The sequence below is a fragment of the Equus quagga genome, chromosome 14 (assembly GCF_021613505.1).
Source record: "Equus quagga isolate Etosha38 chromosome 14, UCLA_HA_Equagga_1.0, whole genome shotgun sequence".
NCBI classification, from domain to species: Eukaryota; Metazoa; Chordata; class Mammalia; order Perissodactyla; family Equidae; genus Equus; species Equus quagga.
Genome location: NC_060280.1, coordinates 90,770,879 through 90,783,021, shown reverse-complemented (window position 1 = coordinate 90,783,021; position 12,143 = coordinate 90,770,879). Strand labels below are relative to the sequence as shown.

At 47.3% G+C, this 12,143-nt stretch overlaps 1 protein-coding gene across 1 annotated transcript in view; it reads left to right on the top strand.

Moving 5' to 3' along the window:
* MUC16 (mucin 16, cell surface associated) overlaps positions 1-12,143 on the top strand; it is a 73,908-nt gene that overhangs the window by 49,327 nt on the left and 12,438 nt on the right. Inside the window, exons 44-52 of the mRNA XM_046638305.1 lie at positions 534-706; positions 820-855; positions 2,996-3,120; positions 3,215-3,282; positions 3,743-3,915; positions 4,204-4,239; positions 7,324-7,448; positions 7,541-7,608; positions 10,835-11,007. Coding sequence (XP_046494261.1) covers positions 534-706; positions 820-855; positions 2,996-3,120; positions 3,215-3,282; positions 3,743-3,915; positions 4,204-4,239; positions 7,324-7,448; positions 7,541-7,608; positions 10,835-11,007 — 977 coding nt within the window. The remainder of the gene's footprint in view (positions 1-533; positions 707-819; positions 856-2,995; positions 3,121-3,214; positions 3,283-3,742; positions 3,916-4,203; positions 4,240-7,323; positions 7,449-7,540; positions 7,609-10,834; positions 11,008-12,143) is intronic.

Genomic DNA, 12,143 nt, shown 5'->3' with positions numbered 1-12,143 from the left:
CTCTGTCAATGTCCTCCACAGAGGTGGAATTCAGGAGGCACTGACTCCAGGACCAACACCTCATCTGATTGTAACTCTCCCTGCTAAGTGTCCCCAGATTCTGCAAAGCCCATCAGCAGGATTGGGCCCTAGCCTGGTCATCCTTCTGAATTCCCTCCTCCTCTCCCTTTGACCAATAGGGGCATTTCCTTTAGGTCTTCAATTCTGTCCCCGGGATTTCTCCCAAGACAAGCATGGCTTTTCCACTGACTTTAATCTCAAATTCCAGCTTTTCACCTGTCTCAAGTATGAGCTCTCCTGTCCCCCTGCCCTGAGGAAGTAGGCTTCTGCCTTGCAATTTAATGGTAATTTTCCCACCTACTGACTCGGCTCACAGTTCCAGGCTTGCTGGAAGTCAGCGCACCCAGAGAATCTAAGTCTAATTTCTCACCTCTCTACTAGCCTTCTCATTTCCTCTGTCCCACCCCCAGGGATCTCAGGACTCCTCCCTAGGGACTGCATTTATTGTCATCCCCTTCACCCTCCCTTCCCAGGCCTGAGAAGAATGGGGCAGCCACTGGAGTGGATGCTGTCTGCACTCACCGCCCTGACCCCAAGGGCTGGAGCCTGGACAGAGAGCGGCTGTACTGGGAGCTGAGCCAGCTGACACATGGTGTCACTCAGCTGGGCTCCTACACCCTGGACCGGGACAGTCTCTACATCAACGGTGAGGGGCTGTCATCTTTCTTTGCATTTCAACAGGTCCCACATCCTCTGTCTCCATTCTTCCCTTTACCTCATCCCGCCCCCACCTCACCCAATGTCCCTCTATCTGTGCAGGTTACACCCACAAGATCAAGGCAGCCACCCCCAGCAGTGAGTATTCTGAGGCTTCAGAAGTCTCTACAACCCTCTGAGTGCCAGCCCTTAGGAATGGAAGAGGCCAGGAGCCCACTGCCTCCACTCCCCATCCCCACCTCACCTCCAGGCTCAGAAAACAAGGACCAATGCCCTTTAAAGCCCCAGACGTGGGCACCACCTTCTTGGCATCTCCAGGATGATGAGGTCCCCAACCCAAGTCCCTGGGCTATTTTCTCCCCAGCTTCTGTGATGATAGTGTCTTCATCAATGGTGAAGAGCTGTGTTGGGTGTGGGTCTCCTCCTCCACACTGAGTGGGCTGTGCTGCAACAGATTGCGTGCCAAGTTCACCTCTATGGGGGCCTCACATTTCAGAGTGCTTTGAGCAAGTCTTTAGCCTCTCCGAGGATGGGAGGGTGGATTTTCTCTCTTCTAGGTGAGCACTCTGTCTTCCTTTTAAGAAGCCACAGCTGTGATGGTCCAGCTGCCATCTCTCCAATGGCCGAGTTGCTTCTTCATTGTCTCTCCCTCCCACCTTCCTCAGCATCTCTCCCTCTATTTGCAGGTTACAGTCATCCAGCCTTAGCCACCACCCCAAATAGTGAGTATTTCAGACTTCTGTGCACCTGTGACCACTGTCCTGCCCCCAGAAATGGGAGCTGCTCAACCAGCCAACTCTTCCCCACTGTCATTCACCATCTGGACGGAAAGGAGTCCAGAGGACATGCATAGAAATGTGGGCTGAGAGGTAACAGGACTTATCTCCCACCTCCCACCTCACACAACCGAGGATGATATCCTAACTCCAGACTAAATGGTGCATAGAGAGAGGTGTACATTTTATAACGAGAGCCACCACCACTGCCACCATTTCCTTAAAGGTATAGCACACTTTGGATGCGATTCCTGATTTTTTTTTCCCTCAGCTGCTGTGACCTCCACATCCTTCCCAGTGTCCTTTCTGGCTCCATCCCCCGCATCCTGCTCACAGATAGGAAGGCTCTTACTGGTACCAAAATCATTCGTACAAAATCATTTGTACCAGATCACTTCTTCCCTCGTTGCTCACTCATCTGAGGTAACTCATCCATTTCTGTGGATTTCAGAGATCATCTAGCTGCTCTGAATCCAAACCCTGAGTCCAGCCCACACCACACAGCAGCTCCTGACCCTTGGTCCACCCACCTCCTGGACATCACCCAGTCTGTGGCCCTGGAGTCACCATCTTCTCCCAAACTTGCTCTATCTCCTGATCACCAAAGGCAGGGACATGGGCGCCAACCTGCACCCTCCCTCCCACTCACCTCCCTCATCCATCCATCACCAAATCATCTCTTCTCCCTTTGGGATCTCTCTCGAGTCCTTCCTTTCTCTGCATATGCATCACTCTGCCTTTATTCAGCCACTGCCATTTTTCACTAGGACGACTGCAGTAGCCTCCATTCTGGTTTCCTACAGTCCTCGACACGGCAGCTGCAGCGTCCCTGCCAGTGTACCTATGTCCATATGATTCCTGCCTGATTGACAATCTTTGGATGATTCCACCTGCTCTACAAATTGTTTTCAAACCCCTGTGCTGCATAGTCACTCCCTCCTCTTTTGGGACTCAGAGAATCCCTCCAGCCTCACATCTAGGCTTCCCTGTGACCATAACAAAAGGACTTCAAGTTCCTTGAGTTCACTTGCTCTGTAGTCCTGCTGGGCCTTTACCTAGGCTTGTCCTTTTGCTTGAGGTCTCTTACCACTTGCTCAGCTCCTGTGACCTAACTCTTACTCATGCTTTTGGTCACACCTGAAATGATGCTTTATCTGGGAAGCTTTCCTCAGTCACTGGTTGGCTGCTCCTCCTGGAACTGCCTAGCCCCCAGTTTCCACTGAAGCATAATGGTCTGGTCCACACAATTGAGAGATTATGCTCTATTTGTCCCATAAGAGCCCAGCACCGAGCCTCACATACATTAGGTGTTCAATAAATGCTCACTGAGTGAATGAGTGAAGGTTCTCGATATCTTTGGAATTCCATAATGTTCTCCTTCAGGTCCTGTAGCCCATGACTGTATTTAGTCCTCTGCTGCTGCCCCTTGGTTAGAGCCCCAGGCAACCCTGGTCATTATTATGGTCCCAAGTGGACACCTTTCTCTTCCTCCCCCACTGCAGCCCCTGGCCTCACCCTGGCGTCCTTCACCTTGAACTTCACCATCACCAACATGCATTACACAGAGGACATGGGGCGCCCAGCTTCCTCAAAGTTCAACGCCACTGAGAGGATCCTACAACACCGGGTGAAAACCTCTTGATGACCACTGTTAGCCCACCTCACTCCTGCCCACATAGCCACTCAGCCCTTCTGCTCACTGCCTCCTCTTTCTCCACCAGCTCCGGCTCTTGCTCAATAAGACCAGTATCGGTCCCCTCCACACTGGTTGCAGACTGGCCTCACTCAGGTGAGACACCAGATGGAATGATTCGTTGGATCAGGTGGACCTTCGTTCACCAGCCAGGAGGGCTCAGTTGCTGGGCATGCTCCTGGAACCAGTGGCCTCCAGCACCCACCGTGATCTCTTCATGCCTTCTTCAAGCCTAGTGGATGAGAATGCTCAAGGCTTGGAAATGAGGCATTGTGCTTAGAGTTTATGGAATCCCGATGATATTTAGTTTCAAATGATGGCTCTCTTCTTAGAAGAGGGCTAGCCACTGTATCCTGTCTTCAAATTCTAATTAAAGTGTTTTCTGTCCTTAATTGTGAGGGGTTTGTCTCAGACAAGAAACACTTAGGATAGCCCCTCCAGACATCAGACCGAGCCCCTCAGCATCTCCATCAGCCTCCTCCCTTCCACTCTTGCTTTCCACACCCGGAAGGACCCCTGCTCGGTATCCCACATCCCCATCTTCTTCCTTCCCCAGGCTTGAGAAGGGTGGAGCAGGCACCAGAGTGGACATTGTGTGTACTTTTCACTCTGACCCTGCGGGGCCTGAACTGGACAGAAAGCAACTCTACTGGGAGCTGAGCAATGGGACACATGGCATGACGCAGCTGGGCTCCTTCACCCTGGACAAGGAAAGCCTCTATGTCAATGGTGAGGGGCTATAGCCATGGTCTCTCTCCTAGTCAGAGATTTATGTTGCCTCCATTTCTCTGAAGTAAGCTATGATCCATCTTTTTCTCCTTCTGGTCTGGGTTTAATCTTCCCGTCACAGGGTGATCATTAAGTCCAGCCACCTTCTGACTTGTTGCCTCTCTTAAATGTCCCTCCACTGCCTCTTCCATTCTGCTTCTCCCACAAAGGTCCCTGAATCCTCCCTCTCCCTTAATCCTTTGTGTTCACTCCAACTCTTGCTCAGCTCCTCTCGCCATCTCTCTACAGGTTACACCTATGGAGCTGTAGCCCCAACTACTACCAGTGAGTATTTCTGGCCTTATCTCCTGGGCTCTTTCCCCATTTGGGGTTGAGGAGCAGTTGTTCTCCTTCACCCCATGCCTTTGGTGAGGGAAACTCCCAAAGAGCCCCTAATTCATCCCTTCTCTCTCTCCCGGGTTCTGGTGGAGAGTCCTAGCCCAGGGTGAGAAAACCTTAGACACAGACGTGTTCTCCGCCCCATTCTGCCCTCACATGGTTTTCACTTTAATTCTCTTACAGCCCTGCCCTTGGTCCTCCTTTCTTCTCCTTTTATTCCTATCTCTGCTTGTTGATCTGAGAGGTTCTCCACATCAGTGTTGTACCAGTTGTGGTTGGATTTCCAGTGAACATTTGTTGAAACTGACCACCTTCCAGGCACCATGCTAAGTTACATACTGTGTTAGTTTGCTACGGCTGTCGTAAAAAAATACCGTATGCTGGGTGGCTCAAACAACAGAAGTATATTTTCTCACAGTCTAGAGGCTGGTGTCCAAGTTCAAAGGACCATCAGGGTTGGTTTCTCCCAAGGCCATCTCCTTGGTTGCAGATGACCGCCCTCTTGCTGCCTCTTCATGTGACTGTCCCTCTGCACACACATTCCTGGTGTCTCTCTGTGTCCTAGTTTCCTCTCCTCATAAGGACATCAGTCAGAGTGGAATAGTGCCCATCCCGCAGCCTCATTTTAACTTACTTACCTCTTTAAAGGCCATATCTCCAAATACAGTCACCTACTGAGGGACTAGTAACTAGCTCTTCAAAATATGACATTTGGGGGTACACAATTCATTTCAGAACACATACACTCCACCCTTTAATTCTGACTGCAACCATGTCACTTGGCTCCATTTCACAGATGAGGAAACCCAGACTCAGAGAGGCTTTCAAGTCACACAGCAAATAAATAGCAGAACCTGGAGTTCTTATCACTCTCAAATTTGTGATCCCACTCTTGATGCTTTTCACCATCAGTTAATTTATTCCTAAAGATATACTGATTTTAGGTACACACCTATTATATGCAGGAACTCCCTTTGCATCCCCAGCAAACCCTTGTAGGTTTTCAAGGATTAATTGCCCTTGCATTAGGGGTGTGTTTTCTCAATCCCCTCAAACTATCCCTGGGTCAATCACTGGCCTTTTACATCAAAGCAGCCTCTCTCACTCCTTCCAACCACAGCAGGGTTCTGGGCTCCTGTAGTCCAAAAACAGGTGTCTTTTCCCAAATTATAGGAAGAAAAATAAGTTAAAAGTCAGCTCCATTGACTCCTTTGTTTACCACTGTCCAGTCCTTGGAATAATTTCTGAGCATTTTAGGACCAAGTCAATGTCCATGGAGGGAAAGCAAGATGGACGGATAGAAGGAAGAAAAGATGAATGGAAGGAGAGAGGGAGAAAAGATGGATGAGCAGATGGAAGGAAGAAAAGATGAATGGAGGAAAAAAAAGAGGAGAAAGGGAGGAAAGATGTATAAATAGATGGAAGGACAAAATAAGGATGGGAGGAAAGAAAAATGGATGGATAGATGGAAGAAAAGATGGACAGAAGGATGCATAGAGGGAGGTATAAAGGGGAAGAAATAAAGAAGGAAAGGAGTGAGTTAGGAAGGAATGATGGATGGATGAATTGATGAATGAATGGATGGATGGATGGATGGATGGCTGATGGGATGGATAAAGGATTGGATGAAAGGATGGGTGGATAGTTAGATAGATGGTGGAAGAAAGCAAGGAAGGGATAGAGGGAAGAAGAAGAAAAAATGAATGGGTAGGAGGAAAGATGGAAGGAAGAAAGGGGAAAAGGAAGCTTGGAAGGAGTGATGAACAGAAGGGAGGAAGAGAGGGGAGTTTTTCTCCCAGAGTTTTGTCTTGACTATTTAGCTGCTGCATTGCTTATCTTTACTAGAGTCAGGCCACAGGACTTCTGGTCTTGCCTCAATCATTTGTTCTACTTCCCCTGGGCTCTACACAGGTCACCCCAATTATTGAGCACTGCGCCAGAATCAGTCTGAGCAAGAGCATAGCAGGTAGCAGGAGAGTTCACAAGCAAGGACTCGGGGGTCAGAGGACCTGGGTCCAACCAGACTCTCCCTCCCTCCAGTGATGTGACCCCGGGCAGGCGACCATTTCTGTACTTTGGTTTCCTCCTTTGTTTAATGTGGGTAATTCTAGTACCCAGCATATATTTATCTGTGTAAAAAGCTCTGTACATACTAAGTGATCAAAAAGCATTTGCTTATTTATTTTATGTAATAAACCCTTACACAGTGTTTACTCCATGCCCAGCACTGTGCTTAAGTGCTTTACAAATATTAACTTGTTTAAACCGCATAACAACCTTTGAAGTAGGAATCATTATGATCTCATCTTACAGATGAGTAAATTGAGGTGTGGAGAGGTTGGTTATAGCTGCTAGGATTGTTGGCTTTTCTAACCAAATGCACATAAGATTGGCATACCTAGTTATAAGGGCAGGAAAGATAGATGATAGGCTATGGTTGATAGGTAGATAGATAGATAGATAGATAGATAGATAGATAGGTGATAGATAGATAGGTGATAGATAGATAGGTGATAGATAGGTGATTAGATAGATAGATAGATAGATAGATAGATAATAAATAGATAGATCTCCTCTTCTGATGACCAGATATGCCAACCTTCTATGCAGAGGTCTAAAAAGCCAACAATCCTGGAAGATATAGATATAGATCTATCTATCCACATAGAGAGAGAGAGAGAGAGACCAAGGCACCGAGAGACAGAGGTAGACGGGTAGAGCAGAGAGAATGTGGTTGAAAATCTCTGGGGTCATCAGTTCTGCATCACTGTGGCAAATTGGAGCTTTTCCTCCTGGGAAAGTACAAGCCACGAGTGTTTTCACAGAGCCCTCCACTCCTGCATCTGGGAGGGAAGGCCATCTCAACCCCCCAAATCATTAGCCCTGCCATTACTTGCTACTGGAGTGTCTCCATTAACAAGTGACCCTCAGGCTTATGTGGAGGAGGATGTGAGTCTTTTGAAGCCCCAATCTAGGGTGGACGTAGGGCCCCCTGACCTCCCCTCGAGCCTCTCTCTGCATTTACCATAGCTGGAGAGGTCAGTGAGGAACCATTCACAGTGAACTTCACCATCGACAACCTGCGCTACTCAGCGGACATGGGTCGCCATGGCTCCCTCAAGTTCAACATCACAGACACCCTCATGCAGCACCTGGTGAGAGGACTCTTCCCCCTCCCGCTCTCCGTGACCCATCCTTGGGGCTGTTGCCCACCCCTGACCACCACTGGCTCTCGCTTCCTCTCCAGCTCAGCCCATTGTTCCAGAGGAGCAGCCTGGGTCCCCGCTATGCAGGCTGCAAGGTCACTTCCCTAAGGTGAGAATGCTCCCCCGCCCCATGACCCACCACCAAAGGACATGGACTTCTGACTATGGGGGCCACCCCCAGTTGCCACAGGCTATTCTTGGAGGGTCTTTTTCTGCATCCATTTTTTATTACATTATTAATTTTTGAAATTGTGAAAAAATACATATAGACATAAAATTAACCATTTTAACCATATTTAAGTATGCAATTCAGTGGCATCGGTTACAGGCACAATATTGTGCATCCATCACCCCATCTAGTTCCAGAACTTTTGGTCACCCCAAGCAGAAACTCTGTACCCACTAGGCAGGTACTCTCCCATCTCTGGATCAGGTTGCGTTCTGTCGGGATTTATGAAGCACTTCTCCATTCCTATTCTCATTCCGCTGATGCCGATGGTACAGCTCCTCTGAGGCAGGTGGTGAGACCCACAGGGACAAGACGAGTACCACCCCTTCCCTCATCTAGTGGAGAAAACAGATACTAAGCAGGAGAATAAATACCTGTGTAAGGTGATTTCAAATGAGGTAAGGTGATGTGGAGCATAGATATAGAGTGATGGGAAAGCAGCTTAACCAGGGGACAGGATAGCGTCTCTGTGGAGGTGACTTCTGAACTGTGACCCAATTGGTAACAAAGATTCAACAATTAAAACTGTTCCAGGCAGGGAAACAGCATGTACAAAAGTCCTGAGATGGGAATGAGCTTGGCATGTTCAATGAACAGCAAGGATGCCAGTGTGGCTGGAGCAGAGAGGGAGAAAGAGAGGGGGAAGAGAGGGGATTTGAGATATCAGCAGGGTCTACACCGCGTAGAGTCTTGGAGGAAATTGATTTTTTGTATCCTTTCCTTTTTTCTATTTTATTGAGGTCATAATGGTTTACAATATTGTGAAATTTGAGGTGTACATTATTATTTACCAGTTTCTGTATAGACTGCATCATGCTCACCACCAGAGGTCTGATTTTTATCCGTCACCCTATATATGTGCCCCCTTACCCCTTTTGCTCACCCCCCAGCCCCATTCTGGTAGTCACTAATCTGTTTTCTTTGTCCATGTGTTTGCTTATCTTCTATATATGAGTGAAATCATGTGGTGTTTGTCTTTCTCTGGCTTATTTCACTTAACATAATACCCTCAAGGTCCATCCATGTCCATCCATGTTGTTTCAAATGGGATGACTTTGTCTTTTTGTGGCTGAGTAGTATTCCATTGTATATATATACCACATCTTCTTTATCCACTTGGGTTGCTTCCACATCTTGGCTATTGTGAATAGTGCTGCAATGAACACAGGGATGTGTAAGTCTCTTTGAATAGTTGATTTCAAGTTCTTTGGATAAACAACCAGTAGTGGGATGGCTGGGTCATATGGTATTTCTATTTTTAATTTTCTGAGAAATCTCCATACTGTTTGCCATAGTGGCTGCACCAGTTTGCACTCCCACCAGCAGTGTATGAGGGTTCCCTTTTCTCCACATCCTGTCCAACATTTGTTATTTTTTGTCTTGCTAATTATAGCCATTCTAACAGGTTTAAGGTGCTATCTCATAGTTTTGATTTTCATCTCCCTAATAATTAGTGATGTTGAAAATCTTTTCATGTGCCTGTTGGCCATCTGTATATCTTTGGAAAAATGTCTGTTCATATCCTCTGCCCAATTTGTGATCTGGTTGTTTGTTTTGTTGTTGTTGAGTTGTATGCATTCTTTATATATTTTGGAGATTAACCTCCTGTCAGATGTATGATTTGCAAATATTTTCTCCCAGCTACTGGGTTGTCTTTTCGTTTTGTCACTGGTTTCCTTTGCCTTGCAGAAGCTCTTTAGTCTGATGTAATGCCTTTTGTTTATATTTTCTTCTGTTTCCTATGTCTGAGTAGACATGGTATTGAAAAGATGCTACTAAGATTGATGTCAAAGAATGTACTGCCTGTATTTTCTTCTAGGAGTTTTATGGTTTCAAGTCTTTAATCCATTTTGTGTTACTTTTTGTGCATGGTATAAGATAATGGTCTACTTTCATTCTTTTGCATGTGGCTGTCCGGTTTTCCCAGCACCATTTATTGAAGAGACTTTCCTTTCTCCACTGTATGTTCTTGGCTCTTTTGTCAAATATTAGCTGTCTGTAAATGTGTGGTTTTATTTGTTGGCTTTCAGTTCTGTTCCATTGATCTGTGTGTCTGTTTTTGTACCAGTACCATGCTGTTTTGATTACTATGGCTTTATAGTATATTTTGAAGTCAGAGATTGTCATGCCTACAGCTTTGTTCTTTTTCCTCAGGATTGCTTTTGCTATTCGGGGTCATTTGTTGTTCCATAGAAATTTTAGGATTCTTTGTTCTAAGGAAATTGATTTTTTAAATTGTGGTAAAATATACATAACATAAAAATTACCATCTGAATCATTTTAAGTGTCCTTTTCAGTAGTATTATGTTCACATTGCTGTGCAACCAATCTCTAGAACTTGCAAAATTGAAACTATATCCCTTAGAGAACGACTCTCCAGTTCCCTCTATCCCCAGATCTTGGCCACCACCATTCTACTTTCTGTCCGTATGGACTTGACCACTCTGGGTACCTCATATAAGTGAAATCATATGTATTTGTCATTTTTTTACTGGCTTATTTCACTGAGCATAATATCCTCAAGATTCATTCACGTTGTAGCATGTGTCAGAAGTTCCTTCCTTTTAATGGCCAAATAATATTCCACTGTGTGTATGTATCATCGTTGGTTTATCCATTCATCAGGACTTTAGTTTTTACATGGAGAAGTAATGTACTGGAGGCTTGGGCTTCAACATGACAACAGTGAACTATGCTGTTCCTTTACCTGACCACATGGAGATCACCATCTGGAGGAAGTAGTGACAAATAATATATGCTCACACAGTGGGTGACCAGGGCTGTGATGGGGGAAGCATGGGCACTGTGGGAACCGGAAGAGGCCCCTGAACCAGCTGGCAGGGTTCTTAGAGGAGGAGGAGGAGGTGTCTAAGCTGAGACCTGAAGGATGAGCGGGGAATTACCCAGGTAAGGAGAGAAGGGGAGAGACTTCCAGACAGAAGTCACTGTATGTGCAAAGATCCTGGGGTGAGAGAGTATGGCCCAATGGAGAAACTGTGAATGGTTCAACAAGGCTGGAACACACAGTGTGAGATGTGTAGTGACCACAGCAGGAGAGGTGCCAAGTGGGCTGCATTCCCCTAAAGGTCAACCTCTCCTTCTCCAGGTCTGTGAAGAATGGTGCCAAGACAGGAGTGGACATCCTCTGCACCTACCGGCAACCCCCTAGTGGCCTGGGTCTGCCTGCCAAGCAAGTGTTCCATGAGCTGAGCCGGCAGACCCGTGGCATCACCCGGCTGGGCCCCTATTCTCTGGATAAAGACAGCCTCTACCTCAATGGTGAGTGGTTCTCAGCCTACCTCACTGGGGCCACGCCTGAATCCTAGAAGGCTCTTCATTTACCAGTCAGTTCTCTAGGGGAAAACTTGGGACAAACTCAGGTGTGAATCTCGACTCCACACTGACCCCACACAGCCACCCTGAAAGGCTGGTCCTTGATTAAACCCATTTTGCAGATGAAGAAACTGAGGCTCAGGAAGGTTAAGTAATTTGCCCAAGTGGGTGTAGCTTGAGAGTGGTACAGCCAGGGCATGGGCCCCAGTTGTCAGCATCCAACGCTGTGCTCCACTCGACACATTAACTCATAGAAGAGTCTTTGAAGGGGGCCCTGGGGAGAGCAAACCCAACATCTCTCTCCCCTCCCTGCTTTCTTCTCAGCCTCAACCAGGGATGGGCTTCCCTCCTGGGTGGGGCCCTGAGGCCAGGAGGGAGGCAGGCTCTCTGAACATCTGAAGGGCCCAAGCTTTGGACCTACTGGACATTAGCCTAGAATCCAGGAAGGGACAGCATTTACGATGGTGACTCTCATTTTGGGCTCTAAGATGCAGAGTTTGGCCATGGGGAGGTTGATTGGAATGACTCAATTTCCCTCCTCTCTGTGTCCAACCTGGTAATGGCATTTGGCAACTCACACTGCCTTATCTCCATAGCCCCATCAGTTGGGAGGAAACGATCCTGGTCCTGTATGACCCATTTTAGCAAAGAGGGAGATGGAGGTACAGAGAAGAGAAGGGACCTGACCACACCCCCAGGAGGTCTGTGGCCAGTCTGGGTCTTGATGTTCTGAGTTCACATCTGTTCCCATCACCTCGGCCACTGCAAGGGCCAGTTTAGGATTTTCTGCTCGTAAACCGCACAATGTACATGCTTCATTTTGTTCACTCATTCAGCATTGACCAAGCATCTACCATAACCCAGGCCTTGTGCCGGCACAGGGACAGAGGTTGGCTACACGCACAACAGTCCTACTGTAGCTCCAGTGAGGCAGAGACTGTTATGTTCAGTGCTGTCTTCCCCAAATGTAACGGAACCTGGCACATTGTAAGCTCTCAATAAATACTTATTGGATGGAGGGATAGACTGGAGGGAGGGTGGAGGGGCAGATGGTGGGACGGATAGATATGTTGGGGGATGAA